Below are 27255 nucleotides of genomic sequence, written 5' to 3'. Positions count from 1 at the left end.
GTAAAAATGCGTTTCACAAAATACCGGACAAAAAAATACTTTGCCAATCATAGAGGGAATGGTTTAGGAAGCGTTTGGTTTATTTACGGAGGTAAATTTGCCCTTAAGATGATGATTTGGCGTGGGATTTGACATTGTGGCGACAAATCAAATGTTTTCACCATTGGGGCTACTTTCATTCGAAATTTGTTCCAGAAAAGAGTGTCTACAGAAAAGGATTTTGTTCTTCATTCGTCCACCAACGATCCTGTGTAAGTTTGGCATGATTTAGGTTGCTGTTCTTCCCGAAGGTATGGCGTTAATTTTTTGTATTCAAATAGATCGATTTCATAGGGAAAACTATCAATACCTAAAAATGTCTGGATGTCTGGATTTTTGTTCCATCGATTTCTATTTGATAATTATCATAAGGAAACTTAAAAAGTATATCAGAAATGTATAAAAACCAACTAAAATGAGGGTGACGTGCAACAGGAGGACAAATGATGTGACCTACAGTACTGTGCAAATATTTTTGGGTGATGTCAAAGTAAAAGTTGAAAAAGTCATATAAAAAACTAATGAATAATTTGCATCAATATTTCTTATTAAAGGCAATAAGAAAACCTACAAAATGACACCTTTCTTTTCTTTATACGTCATTTTTTGGCAGAGATATGACCTATTTTGTGCGGCCAAGTATTAACTGTTCCAAGCTTTATGCGCGCTCCACTTTCGATTCTGAATCCGACACACGCGGTTCCGCATGGGTCCACTTGGGCAGGCCGATAGCCGATCGAACCGTACACGACGGTATTCGCGATAGAATGGCGTCGGATCCCTTGAGAAATCAGATTGCCAATCAGGCCATTTACCACCCCCTTATTCAGCACAGCGTCGATGACCATGGAGTACGTTCTTCTGCTACAGATAAACCGCTACGTGATCCACTCGGTGACCTTGTAGGAATAGTAGTAGTAGTAGAAGTAGTAGTACCACCTCCAGATTTGACCTTTTCTGTACAGCTAGCTAACGGGGCTACCGGCGACGGATGGACAGGGCTATCCCTTCCACTGAACAACCATTCTCCCTCGCTCTTTCGCTTGCTCGCAGCGCATCAGAAACAACCAACCAACCTGTCGCACATGGTCGCGCTTCTCATGATCGATCGAACCACTACCACCGGATCCGGCCGGACCAATGTCCACGATTCGTAACCATCCGTACGATGCGTTGTTGTGGTATCGTGGCACGTAACTGGGACCGGCAAAGTGTGACCGCAAGTGGCGCATCTCGTCGCGGTCACCGTCCAGCCGCCGCTGCTCAGTGTCCTCTTCGTTGGACGATCGCGCCTCTCGCTTGCTAGTTTGGTGCCGCTGATGGTAGTATAATCCACCGTTGACGTTCGGCTCAGCGTTCAGATCAGCCGGGTCGAGTGGTAAAGCCACCGGATCATCAACACCACCACCACCGAACCGGATGTGCTCGTCGTAGTGCAGCAGGCGATCCTGGAAGCCCGGCTGCTGCTGGATGGGCATGGTTGCAGCGACCAGCGGATCAGCAGTGTCCCGCTGGTGTCGTACTACCAACGTCACACCGGTCATCGCGACCAGAAACACGGCCGTCGCCACTACACTCATGATAACGCAAACACACACACACAATCACGAAACGGGAGTAATACACAAATGGCACGGGGCGGGGGTATAGGTGCTAGAGCGCAGCGGTTGACTAGCAGTGGATTGCTGATGAGGTGTCTCAATGATCTGTTACTGGCCAAGGCGCACGGCGCAGGCCACTGGGTGACGGATGCGAGCCCTCTGTAGCAGTTAACAGCAGCTGACGATAAGGTAGCAACAGTGGCTAGAGCAGCGCGCGCACGGTTTGTGGCTCCACTGCTGCTGCTGTTGTCTGACTCCGCTTTTGCTCCGACGTCCAACCGTACCGACCGTCATGTGCGGTCTGACAGCCCGCGGCAGGCCCTTGCCACAGCCGCCAGTAGAGCGCGCAATTGTCCACGCTCTTGTATGTGTGCGGTGCGAGTCCTGACCTAATCAGTTGGCAGGTTGCACCACAAGCACGCTGGTTGCTGGGGCCAATCTTCTTCCGGTCTCAGATCGGTATGAGCACGGGATGATCCGTTCACGATGATCTTTGTCTGTCTAGCCATCTCCCCATCACCAAGGCAACTCACCGAAGGTGGTTCACCCCATCAATAGGACAAGGGTGAGAAAAACGGACAGTGAAAGAGAAAGCTATCGTAAGTAGTGTTGGGTAAATGGGCTCTTTTCAGTGAGCGAAGCGCGAACCCCCGCTCACCTAAAAGAGCGGAGCGCGAGCTCCCGCTCGCAGCTCTTTTCGCTCCTTTAGCTCTTTTAACACGCTCGCAGCTCTTTTAACAAGCTCGCAGCTCTTTCAGCTCCTTTAGCTCTTTTAACACGCTCGCAGCTCTTTAACAAGCTCGCAGCTCTTTCAGCTCCTTTAGCTCTTTTAGCACGCTCGCAGCTCTTTTCGCTCCTTTAGCTCTTTTAACACGCTCGCAGCTCTTTCAACTCCTTTCGCACAATTGTGCGATGGGCTCCACATTGCTCTTTTAGCTGATTTCCGCTCCTCAGCACAATTGTGCGGTGTGCGACTTACCTTTTTTCTTTTAGTAGTATGATGATGAAGATATAGGGCCCTATTGCGAGTGTTTTTGTCTTGCAAACGAGACTGCCTTACTACTGCTGAAAAAACTTAGCAGTCTTGCATAGCTTTTATGAATGAACTTGTGATTTTTTACAGCCTGATTTCAAAACAAATACTAATACTACCAAATTAATCACCAACACCACTGAAAACCAACATCCTTCGGTCCAATGGCAACGAGACTTTCAGTCTCGTTTTCAAGACTCAGAGTCTGGTAGGTTTTGGCAACAGACTCTGAGTCTTGAAAACGAGACTGAAAATGGTATATTTTTTCGTTTTAGTCGTAGTTGCCATTGGAGCGAAAGATGTTGGTTTTTGGTGGTGTTGGTGATTAATTTGGTAGTATTAGTATTTGTTTTGAAATCAGGCTGAAAAAAATCACAAGTTCATTCATAAAAGCTATGCAAGACTGCTAAGTTTTTTCAGCAGTATTAAGGCAGTCTCGTTTGCAAGACAAGACACTCGCAATAGGGCCCATAATACATGAAAAAAAATTCTCAAGATATTTTTTTAACATATACAAGGATGGACGTTTATTAAGAACTAACAATAATAATGGTGTAGTTAGTTTAAGCTAAGTTAGCTTAAGTTAAGAGATAACTCGAGCAAGCCCGGGATAAGGCGATGGGTAGTGAAGGAAATGTCCTACCCCATTATTATTGTTAGGTCTTAATAAACGTCCATCCTTGTATATGTTAAAAAAATGTCTTGAGAGTTTTTTTTTTCATGTATTATATCTTCATCATCATACTACTAAAATAAGAAAAAAGGTAAGTCGCACACCGCACAATTGTGCTGAGGAGCGGAAATCAGCTAAAAGAGCAATGTGGAGCCCATCGCACAATTGTGCGAAAGGAGCTGAAAAAGCGGTGAGCGTGTTAAAAGAGCTAAAGGAGCTGAAAGAGCTGCGGGCGTGTTAAAAGAGCTGCGAGCTTTTTAAAAGAGCTGCGAGCGTGAGAAAAGAGCTGTGAGCGTGAGAAAAGAGCGGTGAGAAAAGAGCGGAGCAAAAGAGCTAGCGCACTCGGCAATCAACTGAGCGCTCGCTCGCTCTTTTAGGTGAGCGGAGTGAGCGAGGTAGCTCGCTCGCTCTTTACCCATCTCTAATCGTAAGGACTTATCTGCCCATTAATGCCCATTAGCTCCATCTTTACTAGCGGGTAGATGTGGGTTAGATTAGGAACGACCACTTATCTCTTTCTCTCTCTCTCTCTCTCTCTCCCTCTCTCTCTCTCTCTCTCTCCCTCTCTCTCTCTCTCTCTCTCTCTGTGTCTCTCCTGATTAGTGTTGGGTAAATGGGCTCTTTTCAGTGAACGGAGCGCGGTCCTCCGCACACCTAAAAGAGCGGAGCACGAACCCCCGCTCTTTTGCTCCGCTCTTTTCTCACCGCACATTTCTCACGCTTACCGCTCCTTCCGCTCCTTTCGCACATTTGTCACGCTCACCACTCCTTTCGCTCTCAAGATATTTTTGAATATGTTAAAATATGTTTTTGATTTGTTAAACAAAAATCTTTAGTTTTTCTTTCATGTATTATATCTTCATCATCATACTACTAAAAGAAAAAAAAAGGTAAGTCACACCGCACAATTGTGCGAAAGGAGCGAAAGGAGCGAAAGGAGCGGTGAGCGTGAGAAATGTGCGAAAGGAGCGAAAGGAGCGGTGAGCGTGAAACTACTTCCAAACGACACACAAAGTTATCGCGAATACTTTCACGACCTTCAAAACACATCACAAGGTCACTGTTTACGTATGATTTGACAACTAGAAAAGGTGTGGCAAGCTCGTTCTCGCTTGCTCGCTCGCTACACGTGCATTTCAGTTATCGCGATAACTTCTCGACGGATTTGTATGGGATGACGCAAGGTACTTTAAAAAGACAGGTAGTTTCTTAACCGCTTTGGCAGGTCACCATTTTCAATTTGTTTGACATTCATAGCAGGGCGCTTTTTATCAACAAAACCACGTGAGTTTCAAGAAGAAGAAGAAGAAGATGTGGGCAAGTTTGGTGGTTTTATCAGGGAAAGCAAGGTACTTTAAAAAGACAGGTAGCTTTATCCAGAACAAATCCCCGATTTTATTTTAGAAAAAACTTCAGAGTTTGACATTCACGGGATGGTGGGATGTTTACTTCGGGAACGCTCTTTTCGGAGCTGTTTTCGCTTTTCTGTGGTATTACGACAGTTGAAATTCACGAAAAGTGGCACGAAAGTTGAAGTTTATGCAAATATTCCCAAAATTCTTCCTAGTGTTTCAATATGGTATCGGTCCGTAGGTCTTGCCACCCGCCCTAGAACAAGAGCTTGCTAGCGTTCCTGGACCGTGCTAACTCGCTGTAAAACACAACTCGGTCGCTCGAATGATCTTAAATAGAGAGATGAATCATTTAAACATTCGAAAAAGAGTGAAATCAGGTACTTTCCCTGATAAAACCACCAAACTTGCCCACATCTTCTTCTTCTTCTTCTTGAAACTCACGTGGTTTTGTTGATAAAAAGCGCCCTGCTATGAATGTCAAACAAATTGAAAATGGTGACCTGTCAAAGCGGTTAAGATGCTACCTGTCTTTTTAAAGTACCTTGAGGGAAAGTACTTGATTTCACTCTTTTTCGAATGTTTAAATGATTCATCTCTCTATTTAAGATCATTCGAGCGACCGAGTTGTGTTTTACAGCGAGTGAGCACGGTCCAGAAACGCTAGCTAGCTCTTGTTCTAGGCCGGGTGGCAAGACCTACGGACCGATACCATATTGAAACACTAGGAAGAATTTTGAGAATATTTGCCTAAACTTTAAATTTCGTGCCACTTTTCTTTTTAAAGTACCTTGGTGCGGACCATGCGGCAAAATGCAAAAGTTTGCATTTTGACGCGGCGAAACGCGGCGAAACACGGCGAACCGCGACGAAATCCGGTGGATTTGAATTGGCAGTTAGATCTAAACAAAATGAGTGTTTGCATTGTGATCACGGAATCATGTTATTGATAATAATATGCATAGTATAATATGATAATTAATAGAAATGTAATATTTTGTTTTCGTTAACAATTCGTGTTTTCGTAAACATTGTTTGGTTTATACCAATAGGTTCAACGCTATACACGGCCGTGCCGTGCCGCACGCGCCGCAACCGGTATGTGTTAGCCGTTCATCCGCGGCAAGCCGTTCCGTCCGGTCTGTGATGGGCTTTTAGGGGAGCGGAGTGAGCGAGGTACCTCCTTCGCTCTTTACCCATCTCTACTCCTGATGGATGATTTGTGAGCGTTTATACACCCCTCACTGATTAGAGCGGAGATGCGATTTCCGTTTGCAGCCCCGCAGGGTGGACGCACTTGGGTTTTCGTGATCGTGACAATCGCAACAATCGCGCGGGGATGTCCCATCGCATCTCGGTCGAAGATGGGGATAGAGGATGGAAAGGGGGGATTTTGTTGGTCCGTTCGGTTCGCCACGCCATGTCCGGAAGGCTGATTGCTGCTGCTACTGCTGCTGCTGCTACTGCTGCTGCTGCTACTGCTGCTGCTGCTGCCACCGCCGCCGCGCTGATACCACCGCCGATGTGATGACCTTTGCTGCTGCGGCGGTGTGGAAAGGAGGCCAGATCACAAACAAACAAACCACAGACACACACGTGCGCGCGGCCCTCACCCCGTCCCATCTCCCCACCTTCTGTGTTTCTGTGCCATGCGTCTTCTACTAATCCGTGTTTTCTTCACCTTACGCTTCTGCACACCGCGAATACACTGCCACGGGGGCAGCGTGCTCGCTTCGATTGCGATTGAAGCGAAGGTGAAAGCAGGTCCTCTATGTAGACCGACCACCGACGGCTCATCTTTTGTCCCTGGCTCCCTGTGTCGTGTTTACGCTGTTTAGTGAAACGAACAGCACCACCCAGTACCCGTTACACGCGTTGCAATCTGGACTGGGTCTACCTACGCTTTAGCGCGTCGGAACAGCATAACATGGACATCATCATGAGCATAAGTAGGTGCATCGCTAAACGTTTCTGCTGCGTGCTAACTGAACTTCCCTCCCGTCCCGCTCTCTCTCTCTCTCTCTCTCTCTCTCTCTCTCTCTCTCTCTCTCTCTCTCATGCGCAATAAATTTCCGATAAATGCGCCACAACGCTGGCCTGTTATGTAGTAATGTCTTGTGCGAAACGCAGAAAACTGCATACGCACCAGGCGCAACAACACGCGGCTGATCGGCGAATCTGTCTGCGGAGCAAGTTGCACCCACAATGTACGCCTACCGGCTGCCTTCCCTCTCCCCCGGGTTCCCACTCCCTTCGTTGTACTAATGGCGTGTTGAAGCGAATAGTTTATGTCCCCATTTTCCATATCTAACACAACTACCGAGGCGAAAGGGTGTGCTGAGGGAAAAAGAACGAATTGAAACCATGCATGCGATCCAGCGGTTGTTCGAGCGATCTGTCATCATTCTAAATTGTAACGGGAGGATGGAGGTTGGGCAGAAGGGAAAGGATGGACAGAAACCAACTCCAAACCATCATCGCTACCGCGTGCAATGTCTAAAGATCATCATAACGGCGCATAAGGGGCAAATATCAACAGCAAAACAGAATGAAAACGAAACGAAACGGAGGGGGATTAGCATACGGCGCAGACGTATGGTGTGCCGAATAGCACGCGCAATGAGCGACATGGCAAGATGGGTCGGTCCCGAGATTTCTAGGGTTGGCCGGATGCCTTGTGTTGCAGCAAGTACTGTAGCTGCGGATTCCCCCGGGGGAAAGGTACGAAGAGTTCACCAACACCACCCACAACTAGACACACACACGCAGTTTGCTCAGTCGTTGGAATGGAGATGGCTTTAGGAGAACCGGTGGGGGTTTAGGAGGATCCAAGCGACAGATTTGTGTGTATTTGTATCGCCCTGTAGGTACAGCTGCCAGAGGCTCGCGCCGAGGTCTGCGCGTATTTGCACAACTGCTTGTCGTGGGATCGTACACCTCTTCATTCTCTCTCTCTCTCTCTCTCTCTCTCTCTCTCTCTCTCTCTCTCTCTCTCTCTCTCTCTCGCTCTCTCTCTCTCTTTCTCTCTCTGTCTTTTCGTCCGGGTGCCGTGCCAGCACCCGGGGGACACGTCGAGATTAAAACACGGGTTCAACGTGGCAAATCACAAACGTCCGATTGCGGCGTACGGGCTCGTACCCGCGCGTGCCGTATCGGAATCAAGGCGGCTGCTATACAGCGGCCCCGATAGTCCCCCATAGCCCGATGTAGCGAGAATGATAAGGGAGGAATCGGAGGTGGCAATGGCAATGGCAACCGCTAGGCAACGAGATTGTCAATGGAACACGTCACGCGTAACGTGACATGGGGCGAAACGGGACGAGCGTTAAGGGATGCTGGTGGTGGCGGCTTATTATGCAAACGGCACCGCTGAATTCCCCTGTTCTCCTGGACCAGGTTGAACTAGTAGCAACAACTGCAGCACTTGCGGTGCTTCATACCTACTCTTTTGCAACCGCCTTCCTCGACGCAACGTGGTGATTGACTGTTAGTCAGACGCGTGGCTCCAAATCCTGGCCACGTCACGGAGCGCGGCGCATTGCGTTGGGTCACTTAAATGAAGCAGCAGGACAACCCAGAATGTGGCAGCCTTGATGGGAGTGGAAGAGTGGGGTGGGGTGAGGGGTCGAGCGGCTTTTTTATCCGAGATCGGAGCTGATGGAAAAAGCTACTCCGAAAAACCAAATTGTCGGTCGGTCGGAAAACCAGAGCCGGCGCAAATGCATCACTATCGCGTTTGAACTGGCAAGAGTGTGTACGTCTGTATGCGTGTGCTTGTTGATTGTCATTCGAGCGTCGTCTCGATTTTTCTGCTGCATTGACCCACCCCCCCACCCCCCTTGAGCTGATTTATTCGGGCCAGTTCTGTAATGATGCTGGCCAGACATGGGGCTTTTCCGGCAATAGCGCTGGGCCGATAAGCTTGGGCAGCCGGCTGGTGTAATCAATCGTGCGGTGCAAGATGAACGTCGCCTCGGCTCCTCGGCTGTATCTTTTGTCGAAAAGGGTTAACTTTCAATGGTATATGAAAAGGACCGACGCCCGACCAGCCCGTAGCCGGAGCAGCAGCGAATCCCTACCACCACTATTCACTCACTAAGTCCCGCTGTTTTTGTAAATCGATGGCTTCTTGAATCCCCCATTCCACCATACCTAACGACCGCGAACAAGCGCTATCAATGCACACATCTTCCTTCTCCTTCGCCATCATCCATCTGAGGCGATTCCCACCACCTTCCTGACCGCGAACGCCCGGTTGGCTTTATGGTTCGTTTGTTTTCTTTTTTTCTTCTTTTTCTGCTTCATCTTTCATGGTTCGTTTTTTTAGCTTTTCGCATGCTTCAATTATCGCGATTATCGTGGCTCGATAGGTCGATACGACGGTTAGATAGGGTGATACTTACCTCTTTTACCTTGTTGCGCTTCTCGCGGACGATTGCATCGGCATCTTCACCGACGGTGGAATTGTAGGTGAGCGAATGCTGCTGCTGCCGATGGTGCTGGTTATCGCCACGCTGGCTGACCGACTGGTGGTCGGATCGGGCCGGTTGCTGTGCTTGTTGGTCCAGGCCTGTTAGTCCACCGACCGGACCCGTTTCTTCATGCTCTCCTTCATCCTTCTGCTCCTCGTCTGCACTGTGCGGTGGCTGCACCACGCCGGCCGGACCCTCAATGGCTAGTCCATCCAATGGCTCCCTTCCTGCACCACCTCCTCCTCCTCCTGGTGTTCCATCGTTATGCGGATGAGCAATTGGCACGATTACCGCACCTGGCTGCTCATCGGCGGCGGCCCTATCAACACCACCAACATTAACGTCAGGTTTCTCGAGAAACTCATCCGGCAGCTCCTTGCGAATCTTCTCATGGAGCTTCTCTCGATCATCCAATCGGTGGATGTCCTCGTCGTGGCCGTGGGCGGCCGGCGGTGGTGGCGGTATGAAAATCTCTGGCCCGGCCCGTTGGAACTGCTTGTATGCCTTCAGCACCCGGTCGGCACTAAAGTTGTCGGGTAGGAAGAAGAAGCCTCCGAGACAGACGAAGCCGAACGTCGACAGCACCAGCAGGATGAGGCATTTTTCGCGCGAGCGAAACGAACGCCGGCCCAGCAGCTGGTTGGTGGTCGATGAACTGGTGCCACCAACGCGCTGATATGTCGGTAGCATCGTTTGGCCGCTTTTGTTGCGTGTGTTTTACAGGGAGATGGTGTGGAGAATGAGGGAGTTCTTATGAGAGGCAGTGCTTTATGCTATGCACCCGGTTGATCAGTCGCTTTTGCGTTGATGGATGGAACGGCAGGCCCAATGATGGCTAAACGTCGGGGGGGGGGGGGGGGGGGGGTTTCAGGGTCTTTGGATCAATCCATCTACCAGCTCATCAAGGCAGCAGGAATATGGTGCGGTACGAAGTGGACAACAATGACGACGACGACGATATCCAAACACGGCACACATCCACACCGAACACACTTTCGCGAACACAGAAAACGGACACGAGGGCAGGACGATATCGAGGGAGCACACACGAACGGCAGTAAGGAGAGAGTCCCCGGACTCGGAACAACACAACCGCACGCACGCACACACAACAGGAACAAGCGGATTACTAATCACAGTGCACTGGCATGGCAAAGTCCTGGGCCCCGTCGGAGACCACAGACGGGCGAGCTACGGACTACCCGAGGCCCTATGATGACCGCGCGATGCCCGCACCCGGGTGCTTTATGCGATGAGGTAGCCTACGCTAGCACCAGCAGTTGTGAATGTTCCTTTCGGTGGTAGGTGGTGGTAGCGAACTCGCGCACGGATTACAGATGATGTTAGGCACTCCAAATTCCATCAACGGCGAGCCTTCTATCGCTCGCGGCCGAGTGGTGTGTTTGTGGTGAAGGCACTGCTGCTGTCCCTGATCGTCCGCATGCCGTTCTTACTACACCTCTCTGCTTCTATCACTTTCCTTCGCCCACTTCGAAGAACCAAATTTTCCACTAGCCCTTGCTGACTGGCTGGTTGGCAACGGGATATAAACCGCCAACGAGTGCTTGAACCGTTTTAATTGCGCTCCTCTGTGATACGTTCAGCGATGGCCCGCGTTTGTACTCCCGTGTGTGCTTCGTCAATCGATCCCCTCGTGGAGCTATAATGACAGTCTGTTAGAAGATGATAGAGCGCGAGAGCGACAGAGTGCGGAAACCCCAAAAGAGGGCGCAAAAGCAAGATAGCAAGAGAGCAGGAGAAAGAGTACATAATCAGACCAAGGTACTTAAAAAAGACAGGTAGCTTCTTAACCGCTTTGACAGGTCACCATTTTCAATTTGTTTGACATTCATAGCAGGGCGCTTTTTATCAACAAAACCACGTGAGTTTCAAGAAGAAGAAGAAGAAGATGTGGGCAAGTTTGGTGGTTTTATCAGGGAAAGTACCTGATTTCACTCTTTTTCGAATGTTTAAATGATTCATCTCTCTATTTAAGATCATTCGAGCGACCGAGTTGTGTTTTACTGCGAGTGAGCACGGTCCAGGAACGCTAGCTAGCTCTTGTTCTAGGCCGGGTGGCAAGACCTACGGACCGATACCATGCTAGGAAGAATTTTGGGAATACTTGTATAACTTTAACTTTCGTGCCACTTTTCGTGAATTTTAACTGTCGTAATACCACGGAAAAGCGAAAACACCTCCGAAAAGAGCGTTCCCGAAGTAAACATCCCACCATCCCGTGAATGTCAAACTCTGAAGTTTTTTCTAAAATACGATCGGGGATTTGTTCTGGATAAAGCTACCTGTCTTTTTAAAGTACCTTGAATCAGACGAACACATACGTGCCGCTGTCAATCCGTGGCTTGTGTTTTCAACAAGGTGTTTTAAAGACTCAGGTGGTTTCTTAACCGCTTTGACAGGTCGCCATATTGGATGTATTTGACGTTCGTGTCAAGGTACTTTAAAAAGACAGGTAGCATCTTAACCGCTTTGACAGGTCACCATTTTGAATTTGTTTGACATTCATAGGAGGGCGCTTTTATAAACAAAACCACGTGAGTTTCAAGAAGAAGAAGAAGAAGATGTGGGCAAGTTTGGTGGTTTTATCAGGGAAAGTACTTGATTTCACTCTTTTTCGAATGTTTAAATGATTCATCTCTCGATTTAAGATCATTCGAGCGACCGAGTTGTGTTTTACAGCGAGTGAGCACGGTCCAGGAACGCTAGCTAGCTCTTGTTCTAGGCCGGGTGGCAAGACCTACGGACCGATACCATATTGAAACTATTGAAAGAATTTTGGGAATATTTGCATAAACTTCAACTTTCCTGCCACTTTTCGTGAATTTGCACTGTCGTAATACCACGGAAAAGCGAAAACAGCTCCGAAAAGAGCGTTCCCGAAGTAAACATCCCACCATCCCGTGAATGTCAAACTCTGAAGTTTTTTCTAAAATACGATCGGGGATTTGTTCTGCATGAAGCTACCTGTCTTTTTAAAGTACCTTGGTAAAAACACAAAAATTTATATCGAAATGTCAAACGTATTATTTACATCTGTGTTTTGGCCGCTGAAGTTAATTTCCGAATAAATTTTGCAGTTTTTAACGATTTTGTTGCTGTTGCTGTTATATTTATATTAAAAATGCAAAAACAATACGAAAAGAACCTACATTTTCGTAAATAAAGCGTTCGATAGCGTCAAGGGTTCAGCGAAAAAGTCCGCGGACGTATAAAAGTTTGACAGCGTGTAAGGGTTAAGCGAAACCGTTTTGGCATTAATTTTTTCGTTTGCGCTAGAGTTTTCGCCCCGTGTGGCCACGGCTAATCACAAGACGAAACTATCGAGTATATATCGCGAGATATAATTCCATATTTTATACTGGTATATGCATGTTATCATTGGATCAACATCTAAAATGTTAAAAAAATTGAAAAATTAAAACCAAAAGAGCCAGAAGCCTAGCATTAGCGCGGGTACCCCCTTTGATAAGCGACCTTATCTTACCACGCTATCAAGCTGCGACGATCTGTGTGGGACCTTCATGTTGCCTTGTAAAACAGCTGCTTTATCGCGCACCTTTGCTGAACCAGCTAACACGTCGTTTTGGTGGGGAATTCTGGAATGAGTACAAAAAGAACACTTTTTCTTTGTTCGCTTGCTGTCTGCTACGATTTGTACTAGTTTAACACACATTTTACACACACTCGTACACAAACATGGAAATCTTCGATCAGATTATACTGTTTCTTTTTATTATTTTCTGTAGATAATACTCTTACAATATATTTTATTTCATGCCAAATTTGTGGACGGAACTCGATACAAATATGAGCAAAAATAGTAGTATACCAACATTATGTGTATATACTTAGCTACTGAAAATAACTAAATTTACGAGAGAATTTAGGACATGGTGGGCCTTCTAAATGTGGGCAACATTAGAAAAATGTGTTAGGTGGACAGGACCATCCAATCATATACCGCTACACCACGCAAATCCCCATTGCAGAAGGTATATGCAACCGCGTCTCTTAACGCTTAAGAGATCCATCGGCAGAACAATTTCGGGTTTCTTCAACATTAAGAGACTCGGTTGCATAAATTTTGTATACGGGATATAGCTACCCCATTGCAAAATGTATGCAACCGGGTCGCTTAAACAATAAGAGATTGTTCTGCCGGCGGGTCGCTTAAGCGTTAAGCGACCCGGTTGCATACCTTTCTGTCAATTGGGTAATTACAATGTGATTACAATAATTGTCTACCATACGATTCTCCATGCTGAACTAAACCCTGCTATGTGCGTTCAATGCACACCAACATTTAGATGTAGTAAGGAAAGAAATTCTTCTTAGTTACCTCGTTACGCTGGTTAAAATTGCCCAGCAAATTCGAAGAACTGAGCATCTGTTTAAACTTGCCAGGAGTTTTGGTCCGACCCGCTGTTTTAGCGTCGTTGATCAACGGATCACTGTGGTTGTGGCTGGTGGTGGTTGCCGAAGAACTTCGTGCTGAATTTGCGTTCCTGTTCTTCAGTGCTTCCTTGTACTGAACCTGGTTGTTGGAGATCGGCAAGATGCCTCCGAACGAAACTCGGCCGGCCTTTTTGCTTGGCGTTGGCGGACCGGGTCGTTTATAAGAAGTAGTACCACTAACTTTGCGACGCGTGATAAGCCCAGTTGAGCTGTCATCAAATCCTTCCGAGATACTGTCCTGCATTGGTTAATGATTGTGGAAGGCGAGAAAGGGTGAATGAAAACAGGTTTTTAAGAAAGGCGCTAAAATCTTTAAGATCTTGCAAAACTCCTACCGGCGTATCACTCGCGACCACGTCGCAATCCGGGTACATTGTGCCATAGTTAGTGCGTAGGTGAGGTGGTACCATCGAGTTTCGCTGCAATAGCTCTGAGTAGCGTACAGTGTCCGCACCTGGGGACCAACACCGGCCAACCTGTAGATCGGCCAGGTACGTCGCGTTAAACAACTCACCCTCTTCGTCTTCCATTCTAAGATTATCTCCTACGAATGACAACACAAGATTAACCGAGCTACGATCGACATAGGAATAATTTGGTTTGGCGACTACTTACTAAGGCATGCCTGGGCTGGAGCTGGCAGAAGGAATCTCCCATATCTTTCTAATTTGTTCTCTTCCAGCGTTTTGACTTTTGCCAGTAGTATCTGATTTTCCTTACGAATCGCTAAGTCTCGCTCGTTCTTCTCAGCCAACTGTTCTTGCAGTTGCGCGCAACGCACCTCAAGCTGAACCAGCTTTGTTTCGATAGCATTCAGGAAACATTCCATTAGGGCCGAAGGATTTCGGAAAATCGATGTTAAGATTAGTCTTGATAAGTAAAACTCAATGTAACAATTCATACCTTTTCCTTGTAACTGTGCTCCAACGCATCCTTCGAGTCTTTATGTAACCTTTTCTACAAAAAAATATTGTAATAGAAGTAGAAAATATGTTGTACATCAATGCAAACATGAAGTGTTAAGTATAGCAATAGAAATAGACGATAGCGAGCACAGAGATAAAGAGCGCAGAAATCATATTAAGGCTGAAGAATTATAACAAGTCCAAATATTTATTATTGATATTACATGTATACATGTTGATTTTTCCAATCAAATTACTATTCACTGAAATGGAGGTACAGAGGGTTTGATTTTTAAAGTAATTTGCGAGAATGGGAATATTAACAACTGCCACAATAATGTAACGAAAAAAGCAATTGTTACGCCGGGCATTATCCAGCGGCGCAAGAAAATATTTCTGCCTCGATTGGACAACCTGGCGCTTCCTTTCAGCGATCCAGTCCTCTGTAATATAGAAATGCATCGTAAAGGTATGGTTAATGTTGAATAGTTCCTGATGCATTGTTTTTGATTATAAATAAAAAGAACCCCATGAACATATGATCAAAACCACATTGATGCCGAAATTTTACTGCACATGCTACAAACCGATGCTCAGAAGGTGAACACATCAATGGCAGCAAACTATTCCATTCAAAAAATTTATTGAAAACATTCAGTAGTACATACCATTCGCTCCTTCATTTTTTCCATGCTTTCCTCGTAACTGATACATGTGGCACGTTTTTCCTGGTCGTAGCTTTCACGAATGGCAATCATTTCTTCTTTCCACTTTTCATTCGCTAGTCGTTCCTTGTAAAGCTTAGCCGAGAGAATTTCGCAATCGTGATAATACTTCTCGTATTTAGCTTGCAGTTCTTTTATCTGTTCGGCACTTGCTTGTGTAACGGGATCAGAAAAATGGCGTTGCCGCTGCTGTAAGCTCTCTCCGTCCTGTTGGACCGATCTGTTTGACCTTGCTAACATTTCTTGTATTTGCTGCATTTTTTTATGCGTAGCAGTCAGATTATTGCAAAGCTCTTCATTTTTTCGTGCCTTCTCGAATAATTCATTTTGTTGGACCGAATTTTGCTTAATCAGGTTGATACATTGAGATTCAACGTCCGCAAGCTTGTTTTGCAGATAATTTATTTGTTGTTCATATTCTTGTAATTTTTCCTCTCGCTCGTCTAAATTGACTTGCAGTTGTGTATTGTGGGTTTTGTTACTTTCCAACGAAACATATAATTCTTGAACCTTCTTTTGAAAATCCGATAGCTTGCGATCATATTCAACCTCGTTTATCGTTTGCTGTTCCAATACACCTTGCAATTTCTTAGTTTCCAATGCCATTTCCATTTCTTCCTTTATGGTAGTGTACGTTGCCTGGTGCTTTTGTAATTTCTTTGCCTGTTCGTCTTGCTCTTCTTGAAGAACGCGAATCTGTTGAACATAACTTGAAGCTTGCATGCATTGTTCATTGTCTTTGGATTTCCATTTCTTTTCGATTGTTGAGCCCAACTCTTCAATTTCTTTGATCAGTGCTTCCTTTTCCATTTGGAGATATTCAACCGTTGGACGATGATCATAATCTTTTTCTTCCCATTTCAATTTCCATTCTGCAGAGCATAGCTTTTCCTTTTCCAATACTGAGCTCATCTCTTTAATTTCGTCAATCAATCCTTGCTTTTCTTTACGCAGGTTGTCAACCGTTTGACGATAATCAGAATCTTTTTCTTCCCATTTCAATTTCCATTCTGCAGAGCATAGCTTTTCCTTTTCCAATACTGAGCTCATCTCTTTAATTTCGTCAATCAATCCTTGCTTTTCTTTACGCAGATTGTTAACCGTTTGACGATAATCAGAATCTTTTTCTTCCCATTTCAATTTCCATTCTGCAGAGCATAGCTTTTCCTTTTCCAATACTGAGCTCATCTCTTTAATTTCGTCAATCAATCCTTGCTTTTCTTTACGCAGGTTGTTAACCGTTTGACGATGATCAGAATCTTTTTCTTCCCATTTCAATTTCCATTCTGCAGAGCATAGCTTTTCCTTTTCCAATGCTGCGCTCATCTCTTTAATTTCGTCAATCAATTCTTGCTTTTCTTTACGCAGGTTGTCAACCGTTTGACGATAATCAGAATCTTTTTCTTCCCATTTCAATTTCCATTCTGCAGAGCATAGCTTTTCCTTTTCCAATGCTGCGCTCATCTCTTTAATTTCGTCAATCAATCCTTGCTTTTCTTTACGCAGGTTGTCAACCGTTTGACGATAATCAGAATCTTTTTCTTCCCATTTCAATTTCCATTCTGCAGAGCATAGCTTTTCCTTTTCCAATGCTGCGCTCATCTCTTTAATTTCGTCAATCAATCCTTGCTTTTCTTTACGCAGGTTGTCAACCGTTTGACGATAATCAGAATCTTTTTCTTCCCATTTCAATTTCCATTCTGCAGAGCATAGCTTTTCCTTTTCCAACGCTGAGGACAATTCTTCAATTTTTGTAATCAGTTCATCCCTTTCGTTTTGGAAGCTGTCAACCTCTTGAAGCTGTTTAATGGATTGTTCGCTTTTTTCTTCCAAAGCAACTGGCAATTTGGCGGTTTCCGTTTTCTCAGCATTTAAAGCCATATGATGCCTTGTTTCCAAATCAATCATTTCGGTCTGTACCAGTAATGTTTGCTGGCCAAGCTGATTATTAGTTTCTGTATTCAACATATTTTGTTCTTTCGCAAATTTCAACTCTTTCTCCAACTGATTCAATTTGCTCTGAAGCTGTTGATTTTGAGTTTTTGCTTCTTGTAACATCACTTCGACTACCGAAGATGCAAGACTCTCGCCGTCGGGACTGCAGCTTTGGTTTAAGGAAATGTTTGACGACATGTTAAGAAAATCATTTGAGCTATCGAGAATTTCAGGAGGGAAAACCACCCTATTACCGTCAATATATCGTTCAAACTCTAGCAACTGGTCTCGTAGAAGTTGGTTGTTACCTTCGACTTTTTCGAATTCTACCGTTGCGACTTGCAATCTACTTTGAAGACTTGTAATCTCTTCTTGCAAAGCCCTATTTTCGAATCCTAGTCGGCCATGGTCATTTTTGAAATTTTCTTCTTTTGTTTTCAAAACACACATTTCGGCCTCCAAGCGCTCGAGCTGCTCGTCTTTCTCGATCAACTGTTTGCGAAGATATACTGTGTTGAAATCTGTAACCTCTAGCAGCGTCTCTTTCCCATTTCGGTCGCTACCAGCTTCCTCCAGTACTTCTAGTCGGAGAACGAGACGTTTGTTCTTCTCGTTCAGATCGTGTAGCTCCCTCTGCAGTTGTTCATTTTGCTTCTCGAGGCTTGCATTCTCTGCCAAGGCCGTTTTTAGCTGCTGATCTAAGTTTTTATTTTTGTAATGCAATTCATGCGGGCTGTCGGGGGTAGCAAGGCCATCGTCCCATTTCGGGGTTTGCTTTGCGATCGGTGTGGATCGCACAGCATTGAAAACGGCGCTATCGAGGAAGCCACGGTTGATTTTCCTTCCCGTGAGAAAGTGTTTAAAGAATGTTTTAATCCTCTGTTGCTGCGATTCGTCGAACTGTTTGCACACATTCCGCAGGTAAGCGACAGGATAGCGCACACACGAGAAGTAAAGCAGCAGTGAGCAAACGTAGACGCTATCCATGAGCAGCACATTGCCGTCAGCGGACAGTACGAGCTCGAAATCCGGAAAATGCGACTGCAAGAACTCAGCCAGTGACGATTCTTTAATTAGAATCGTTTGTCGGCATAGTTTACAGAACTCTAGATAAAACCAAGACGGGCAAATTGCATCGTTTGTTTCCGTAGAACATGAACGCTTGACCTACCGAAAATCAGACCAGGAATCGAATTAGTGATTACAATAACAACAACATACGCTCAGGGAAGCATCAAGGTTTCTCAAGAAGGAAATATAAAACATCTACCCAATGATCTGTTATATGACGCCACTCGATCAAATCTTCAAGCGTTGCTTGCTTGCCGCTCTCTATTGTTGTCGTATCCATTTCACTCTTGATTACTACTTATTAGGCTAGAATATAGACGCTATATTATAGGGACGTAGCAAATGGAAGCTGTAAGATGGATATCTGAAGAGCAAACACACCAATTTCCTAAGAAAATAGCAAACAGCACAAGCAACAAACATACGACTGACTCTTTGACCTATCCTTTGACAGTTGCTAGATTCAAGCACAACCGTTTTGGTCAAGGTGTTTTAAATAGAAAGGTGGCGTCAAAGCCGCTTTAAGCCTGCCACAGACCGCAAGCGGCGCGTGCGGAGCGGACGGAACGGTTCGCCGCGGATGAAGCGGCAACACATAAGCCTGCCACAAACCGCAAGCGGAGCTTGCGGCGCGGACGGAACGGTTCGCCGCGGATGAAGCGGCAACACATACCGGTTGCGGTGCGTGCGGCGCGGCACGGCCGTTATAGCGTTGAACCTATCGATATAAACCAAACAATGTTTACGAAAACACGAATTGTTAACGAAAACAAAATATTAAATTTCTATTAATTATCATATTATACTATACATATTATTATCAATAACATGATTCCATGATCACAATGCAAACACTCATTTTGTTTACATCCAACTGCCAAATCAAATCCACCGGATTTCGCCGCGGTTCGCCGCGTTTCGCCGCGTCAAAATGCAAACTTTTGCATTTGGCCGCAAGGTCCGCAAGGATCCGCACGCGCCGTCCGCGTGCGGTATGTGTTGCCCAGTACAATCCCATACATTCTATTCGTACGCGGCGAAACGTTCCGCACGCGCCGCTTGCAGTCTGTGGCAGGCTATAAGCCAGCCTAGAGCCGTGGCCACACGGGGCGAAAACTCTAGCGCAAACGAAAAAATTAATGCCAAAACGGTTTCGCTTAACCCTTACACGCTGTCAAACTTTTATACGTCCGCGGACTTTTTCGCTGAACCCTTGACGCTATCGAACGCTTTATTTACGAAAATGTAGGTTCTTTTCGTATTGTTTTTGCATTTTTAATATAAATATAACAGCAACAGCAACAATATCGTTAAAAACTGCAAAATTTATTCGGAAATCAACTTCAGCGGCCAAAACACAGATGAAAACAATACGTTTGACATTTCGGCATAAATTTTCGGGTTTTTAGCCTGCCACAAACCGCAAGCGGAGCTTGCGGCGCGGACGGAACGGTTCGCCGCGGATGAAGCGGCAACACATACCGGTTGCGGTGCGTGCGGCGCGGCACGGCCGTTATAGCGTTGAACCTATCGATATAAACCAAACAATGTTTACGAAAACACGAATTGTTAACGAAAACAAAATATTAAATTTCTATTAATTATCATATTATACTAAACATATTATTATCAATAACATGATTCCATGATCACAATGCAAACACTCATTTTGTTTACATCCAACTGCCAAATCAAATCCACCGGATTTCGCCGCGGTTCGCCGCGTTTCGCCGCGTCAAAATGCAAACTTTTGCATTTGGCCGCAAGGTCCGCAAGGATCCGCACGCGCCGTCCGCGTGCGGTATGTGTTGCCCAGTACAATCCCATACATTCTATTCGTACGCGGCGAAACGTTCCGCACGCGCCGCTTGCGGTCTGTGGCAGGCTTTTACCCCTGCCACACGAAGCGAAAACATTTTGGCATTAATGTGCAAATTTGCGCGCAAATTTTCGCCCCGTGTGGCCACGGCTTAGGGTTTTCGCCCCGTCTGGCACCGCCTTATCAACTTTTGTGAGAAACGATCAGTCATGCCGGAAAGTGCGTTTGACAACCGGAAACAGTAAAACGCACACCTCTTGTGGCTGTGTGTGCGTAGGACGACAGAGCGAAAGGCATACATACACTCGCGTGATTTCGCGACGAAGCTGCGTGTGTGGCTTGTTCTCGTTCTTTTGCCTTCCGACATCGGTGCTGAGCTGTTGTTGCAGTTAGTTTGAAACCAAATCTCCAAGGTAATTTCCATCGAAATTGATCTGGAATTGGTCGAAACGAGTGTCCAAAGTGTCGGTTTCAAGTAGACGCTCAATTGTGACGATAACGACGTTGTCTTTGGTGTTGCGATTAGGGAGAAAATTGGTGTCGTAAACACGAGTTTTCGTCGCCGGAGCCGGAGTAGCCGTGCGTGTATGTGCCTGTGTACGTGCGTGCGTGAGCGCGCCAATCATCATCCATGCATGGCACTCCTATATGACTGCTGATGTCGGCGTGCATCGTTGTTTCTGATCTTATCTGATCTGAGTGAATTCTTAACCCTTTTCTAATATTCCGCTTTTTCTTTTTTTTCCATCTCGTTCCATCGTGTCCCTGCTGGCACCGGCCCAGATGTTTATGCCCAAGGCTCATCGGGTTGCCATCTACGAGCACCTCTTCAAGGAGGGTGTGCTGGTAGCAGAGAAGAATTTCTACGCTCCCAAGCACCCGGAGCTGGACACCATCCCGAATCTGCACGTCATTAAGACGATGCAGTCGCTCAAGTCGAAGAATTTCGTGAAGGAGCAATTTGCTTGGCGCCACTACTACTGGTACCTCACCAACGAAGGCATTGAGTACTTGCGCGCCTACCTACACCTGCCGTCGGAGATCGTGCCGTCGACGCTGAAGCGCGCTGCTCGTTCCGAACCGCAACGCGCCCGTCCCCAGGCCGGTCCCCGTCCGGACGGACCGAAGGGTGGCGAAGATCGTCAGGCGTACCGGCGCACCCAGCAGGCCAACCCGGGTGACAAAAAAGGAGACGTTGGTGCCGGTACCGGTGACCTGGAGTTCGTAAGTATTCGTAGCGGAGAGGAGAGGGTTGGAGACAAATCAAAATGTGAGACGGATAATTGGTAATGCTTTCTTTCGTTTCTTTCCATTTCTTTTTCTTTCTTCAGCGTGGTGGATTTGGCCGAGGAAACCGCATGTAAGATACACGTTAAAATGAAGCCGTAGACGTTCCAATTTGAAGTGACATGCGTTCAATCCGCCCCTTCACGTCCGTGCAGTTGCAATCGTTGTGGTGGGAACCAATGGCGAATGTATCGGAAGAGGGGTAAATAAAGAGTCGGAAAACCTATCAAAAAATTCGTCGTCAACAATCCAGATGCGCGCCCTTTTGACCGGAACGTTTTATCACTCTTCTTTCTTCCGTCAATCTCGCTCGATCGGCCCTTGTGTATCAGTTAATCTGTATCGAATCGAACTATCCGTTGGCACCAGTAGCTGTCCAAAAAATCTTGTGCCCCAGGTATGTTTGGTGAGTATAGTGGGTCATGCCATGACTATGCCGAGCCGCAATCAACTGATGAGTTCATGCTCGTAATTCTCGAAGTGTGCCTTCAATCAACGAAACCTCATTCAACCGAACAAGTGGGCCTGGTTGTCTTCTATGTCGCTGGCGTGGAGTATGATTTATTCACTCTCCAGTGTCTAATAGCGAGCACATCGGGCCCTTTGATAATATTGCTATCTGGAATCAAGAATATCATCTATCGAGAAACGAGACTAACGAAGGAAAGAAATCATTTCCTGCACGTGTAATTCGACCGTTTCCTTTACTTCTTGACGTCCATCTTTATACTCTCTGTGAAATAGATTGATCAGAATCCATTTCACTGCTGCTAATAATAGTGGGTTTTTCCTGCAGAAATTCTAGGAAAAGAATGACAAAAAATATTTTAGAGGATGAAAATCCAATTTTATTTCCTTCTGTTGAGAGGCGGGTTTTGCCTTAGTCATTAAAAACGTACGCACTTTGGCCGTGAATAATGACAATAGGGGATGCCCTTTAATAAACAATACTTCAAATTCAAGACACATCAAACAAAAGGGCGTTTCTACATACCATGTTATAAGATATTTAAGCGTGCGTGTAGAAACACCATTTTCCTAGAATCTAGTTCGCTCTTCGCTTAATGGCCACCTTGCCGCGGCGCAGATGTGAGAGAAAAATACGAAACTTCTGACCGTCGACGGTTTTTTTCACCCAAATAGCCTCGCTACCGATGGCGGATATATTGGCGGAGAAACGCGATAATTCTTTGCCCTCAACGAAGACTGGTTGTCCACGATGAAACCAGCGACGCTCGTGCAGAAGCTTGCCATCTTCAATACGTGTGTCGGCCAGCGTCTGCTGTTGCTGTTGTTGAATGCTGCTGGCAGACAATTGTGTCGGATTTTGGGATAGCTAAAAGAAACAAAGAGGGAGGGAGTGGGTGAAAGATTAGGCAGGGATTAATGGGTTAGGCTCACGAGGACGGAGCGTATGCGGCGAAATGGTGACAAGAACTTTTACGTTTAGTGGACCGCCATTGCTACTATAGGAAGCTGTTCCATTGTGCTCCAAGGCACTGACACCGACGACAGCGGACGAAGCGGAGCTCGAATAGCCGACCGCACTGTTGCCGGTTACCGCCGATAGGTTACTGGCCGATGCACCACCGTTCGAGTTCTGCTGTCCTCGGGCCGGTAGGATGGGTTTGCCACGTGATATCAGCTTCAAATCGTTCTCCACCTCCTTCTCGTCGAGCAGGAAGACCAACTGGCCGGTAGTGGGTTTGCGGCGCTTCTCAGGCACGGGTAGCGGTTCGTTCGGTCGGCGCCGCAGCTTCCGTGTCACAGTCGGCTTCACGTCGATCGAGTCCCCATTTAGTTCCATCGTCGAAAACTCGAGCTCGATCATCTTTTTCCGATCCTCCAGATCGTTCACCAAGTTCTCCTTCAACTCTGCCTTTTTCTCTTCGTATTCTTTTGCCGCCGCGTTCTTCTCTAGTATACAATCCCGCTCGGCACAGCTGATCTGGTATTCCCGGGAACACTCGTTTAGCAGAAGTCGATCATCAAGTTCTTCCTGCAGGCGCCGGACACGCCGCACGTACTCCGGGTGTGACCGAGAGCGCACCTCCTGTATTTGCTTCTTCAGGCTCGCCAGCTTGTCCTGGTACATTTGCTCTTTGATTTCGAGGTGTTGACTGTTGGCATACTCATCTTCTGTCGCCTCGTCCGTCGCTGGATTGCAAACACCAAAGAAAGAAAAACAATTTGAACGAATTCGGTATAACGCGACACATCGAGTAAGATACGCTTCTCTGCTCGAAAGGATCACACACCTTCCAAACTCTCATCGCCGTCATCATCGTCGAGAAACTCGTCGTGTCCTTCTCCATCAACCGCCGGCAGCTGCCATTTGGCTCGAACATAGTTCGCCCATTCCAACGATCCCGGAGGTGGCTCTTCCGTTGCCAGATCGCAACTTTGCGAAGTCTTGGTCATCGACATCGTTGCTCCTGCTAGTACGCTGATGCGTTCCTATCTACCATCTACTCTTAGCCACCAGGCCACCATAAATCTTACCTACTCCTCTCTATCGTACCCTGTACCTTTTTCCTTTTACCATTAACCTTGTATCTTAGGTCTGGGCCAAGACGTTTTAATTATATAGGTGGTGCTCTGTAGAACAAACCTACTCGCAGATTTTAGAAAAGTGATGCGAATTTTTGACAGTTGTGCAGCTTGTTTTTGTGCTAATAAATCCAATATGGCGGCCTGTAAGCAAGGCAAGGTACTTTAAAAAGACAGGTAGCTTCTTAACCGCTTTGACAGGTCACCATTTTCAATTTGTTTGACATTCATAGCAGGGCGCTTTTTATCAACAAAACCACGTGAGTTTCACGAAGAAGAAGAAGAAGATGTGGGCAAGTTTGGTGGTTTTATAGGCGGTGCCAGACGGGGCGTAAACTCTAGCGCAAACGAAAAAATTAATGCCAAAACGGTTTCGTTTAACCCTTACACGCTATCAAATTTTTATATGTCTGCAGACATTTTCGCTGAACCCTTGACGCTATCAAACGCTTTATTTACGAAAATGTAGGTTCTTTTCGTATTGTTTTTGCATTTTTAATATAAATATAACAGCAACAGCAACAATATCGTTAAAAACTGCAAAATTTATTCGGAAATCAACTTCAGCGGCCAAAACACAGATGAAAACAATACGTTTGACATTTCGGCATAAATTTTCGGGTTTTTACCCCTGCCACACGAAGCGAAAACATTTTGGCATTAATGTGCAAATTTGCGCGCAAATTTTCGCCCCGTGTGGCCACGGCTAATTGATGATTCCTCTATTTTAGCTCAAACGTACTTTCGTACCGTCTTTTTTCAGAACACAACGGAAACCCGAATTTATGTTTACAAACATTTGCCCGAATGTCAAATTCTTATCTATTTTCTAAAATCCGATCGTGGTTTTGTTCTGCAAAAAGCTACCTGTCTATTTAAAGTACCTTGGGCTAATCTTTCGTTTTACCCCTGACGGGAATAGACACCTTAAAATACCTTGGGATAGACAGATCTCCCGAATTAACGTGTGTTTTTACCTACCTTAATTTCCAATTTCTGGCCTAGTGAAAAAAGCACAAGAAAGGACAATCGGACAAAATAGTAGGCTTATACTGAAAAATCCCAAGAGCAGAACACTAACCGATGTTCTCTAAGCGTTTATTTTGTATATTTAAAAGAACATATGTTTGAGAAGCTACTAAGGATGGACTTATGTGGCATGTAGAATTGATTTGATTTGGATACGAAGCCATTTGCATGATGAGAATTTCGAACTCGAAAGAGACAAGGAGGAGGTCGCAGAAAGGTGATATATTAAAAACAATATCCATTATAGTACTAGTAGAAACTTAGGTGGCTATTCCAGTGAGGCAATAGCTAGCGCCTGAGGGCACCTAAATAAGCTTTTCCTCTACATCACCGAAACGGCAATTTGCGTTACGTTATAATAATTTTATAAAAAGCACTTGCGCGTTTATAATCTAAACATTCTCCTTCTGCTGCTGATTTTCCTGAAATATTAAGTCATCCGATCAGTTCTCTTCAACGTTAAATGTGTTTCTCGTCGCACTAATTGTGCACCGCTACATACAGCTTGCAAAGCTTGCCTGACGCCACCTTACTTCCTAATTCCGTAACTTAAAGTAGCTCCAACATTGCAATTGTAGGCCACCAGCACGCGTTAACATGTGCTGTGCCAATAACTAATTCGAAGGCGTAAATCATGTATCTTATACAGAACGTAAAAGCACACCCACTAACGCAACATGCTTTGAAAATATGAGTGAAAAGGTAAACCAGTTACATACGTTTACATACAACTGTTAGGATTTAATTTATCACCGCACTGCTGCTGTTTTATTCTTAATAGTTATTTTCCTCTTCCTTTACGTACCTAAACGCCTCTCTCGTAGCATTAATTGGACCATCTCGTGAGGGTGGGGCGCTAGCTTGAAAGATGGAATCAAGAAGCAACCGTTGTATTTTTGATGACATGCTAGTGCCCTGCTTTTCTACTTTATCTATTTCTCCATTATGAGAATATATTCTCTATGAAAATATTCTTTTACAAATCTTTACATCACCAACCGTACCGAACCGTCATTGCGTTCTCTTACTAAATTAAGGGTACCACTTTTGAATTAAATAGGATGGACTATTCGCACGCAGACTAGCCATCATATCGACACTTCGAAAAATAACACAGAACGCATAAACGCCGATAGTTGCAATGGCGAAGTATCATCAAGGATCTCTATCTGGCACACGGTGAGCAGTGAATGCACAGCCAGCCTTGGTGCAGTGGTAACAATTTATCGATGGATCGTGCTTATTTTAGTCGCCTCTCCTGCATCAGAGCGCAAGCAGTACTGTGTGCAACAGCTTCTACTATCATAGATGTTTTATGGCTTGGAGAAGACGACTGCCGTCGGGCATAGACTACCGACAACCACACTTTATTTGTTCTTCTCCTACCGGGAGTAATAATATCTTTTTATAGCTAGAAAACACGAAGAGCAATAGTTTTGTTTGATTTTGCTGTTGTATAAAAAAGGAAAATTCTTGTGTATAATTAGCAATAGTATAACGCCGTAAACAGTAATTGCATTACCATCCTTTCCCAACGATTACAAATGTGTGTCTTCTCTATCTCTCTCTCTCTCTCTCTCAAGATAGTTTGGGTTGGTGAGATGAGCGACAATAGTTTTCCTTAAGCATTTGTATATAACAGAGTAAAACATAAGAGGAAATAACTGTACGCCAAGAAACACTCCAGTTACCACTACGGTACCATGGCTGTAAAAGCTGCGCAAACATTCCCATTTTCTGGAGCGATATTATCGAGTAAAAAGATACACCGATCTGCCGTAGGTAAAACTGTTTACGATTTGTAAAGATTTGTAAAGTAAAAAACATTAATTTAGCACAACATTAGCAATACCCGATTATATGTAACGAAGAGCAAATGAAAAGGTGTGAGTGGCGGATTGCTCAGTTTTAGATTTTCCTAGTATTATCTTTGTATCCCCACATGTTGTTAGAGTATTCATCATTTTCTGTTCTTTTCTTGGTTTTTGTTAATATATTTGGACTAAGACCCTGTTGTGTACGTTTCTCTGCCATGAATTTCCTCGCTTTCTCGTTCTTTTTCCATACCAACTACAGTTGCGTTTCGTGCGCATGTGTCCTATTTGATGGTTAATCATTTGTTCTGAGTTTCAAGTGAAATTCGTTGCAAGTGCATGCTGCGTAGAGCAACAGTCCCTCTGCTAACACGTATTACCAAAAGAAACTAAAAAGGAAAAAGAACCTTATAAAAACACACTCATAGAGTTAATAAAAAATGGAATAAAAAAATTAATGAAAAACAAAACAAA

At 45.4% G+C, this 27255-nt stretch overlaps 4 protein-coding genes across 9 annotated transcripts in view; 1 reads left to right on the top strand and 3 right to left on the bottom strand.

Annotated features, from left to right (window-relative positions):
- LOC125948741 (mannosyl-oligosaccharide alpha-1,2-mannosidase IA) overlaps positions 1–10838 on the bottom strand; it is a 19132-nt gene extending 8294 nt beyond the window's left edge. Inside the window, exon 1 of one of the 2 annotated variants that reach the window (XM_049675088.1) lies at positions 9102–10838. In XM_049675088.1, the coding sequence (XP_049531045.1) occupies positions 9102–9860 (759 nt within the window). In that variant the 5' untranslated portion in view covers positions 9861–10838. Of the gene's footprint in view, positions 1–1115; positions 2827–9101 lie in introns of those variants that run through there. The other variant, XM_049675096.1, reaches the window with a different exon arrangement.
- A 1450-nt stretch (positions 10839–12288) lies between these two features.
- On the bottom strand, positions 12289–18709 carry LOC125948478 (putative leucine-rich repeat-containing protein DDB_G0290503). Of its 4 annotated transcripts, none has more exons than XM_049674609.1 (8): positions 18482–18709; positions 15220–18378; positions 14550–14603; positions 14262–14442; positions 13982–14190; positions 13531–13884; positions 12649–12787; positions 12289–12581 (listed from the first exon to the last, which is right to left on the bottom strand). In XM_049674609.1, the coding sequence occupies exons 1-7, from the start codon at positions 18560–18562 to the stop codon at positions 12737–12739; spliced, it is 4089 nt and encodes a 1362-aa protein (XP_049530566.1). In that variant the 5' UTR covers positions 18563–18709; the 3' UTR covers positions 12289–12581; positions 12649–12736. The 4 variants fall into 4 exon arrangements, with proteins under 4 accessions (XP_049530566.1, XP_049530556.1, XP_049530575.1 ...); XM_049674599.1 differs by having other exon boundaries at positions 12666–12787; XM_049674618.1 differs by having other exon boundaries at positions 12676–12787.
- A 1645-nt stretch (positions 18710–20354) lies between these two features.
- LOC125949030 (40S ribosomal protein S10b) lies at positions 20355–21622 on the top strand. The gene is made up of 3 exons (XM_049675716.1): positions 20355–20514; positions 20885–21325; positions 21433–21622. Exons 2-3 carry the CDS (start codon positions 20885–20887, stop codon positions 21463–21465), a joined length of 474 nt encoding a protein of 157 aa, XP_049531673.1. The 5' UTR covers positions 20355–20514; the 3' UTR covers positions 21466–21622.
- A 605-nt stretch (positions 21623–22227) lies between these two features.
- On the bottom strand, positions 22228–24051 carry LOC125948953 (sin3 histone deacetylase corepressor complex component SDS3). 2 transcript variants are annotated; one of them, XM_049675519.1, is made up of 3 exons: positions 23647–24051; positions 22827–23545; positions 22228–22724 (listed from the first exon to the last, which is right to left on the bottom strand). In XM_049675519.1, exons 1-3 carry the CDS (start codon positions 23813–23815, stop codon positions 22434–22436), a joined length of 1179 nt encoding a protein of 392 aa, XP_049531476.1. In that variant the 5' UTR covers positions 23816–24051; the 3' UTR covers positions 22228–22433. The 2 variants fall into 2 exon arrangements, with proteins under 2 accessions (XP_049531476.1, XP_049531485.1); XM_049675528.1 differs by having other exon boundaries at positions 22833–23545; positions 23647–24047.
- Positions 24052–27255: the final 3204 nt, after the last annotated feature.

Source organism: Anopheles darlingi, chromosome X (assembly GCF_943734745.1).
Source record: "Anopheles darlingi chromosome X, idAnoDarlMG_H_01, whole genome shotgun sequence".
In the NCBI taxonomy this organism is placed as follows: Eukaryota; Metazoa; Arthropoda; class Insecta; order Diptera; family Culicidae; genus Anopheles; species Anopheles darlingi.
Note: the sequence above shows the minus strand (reverse complement) of the source record. Positions and strands in the feature narration are given on the sequence as shown.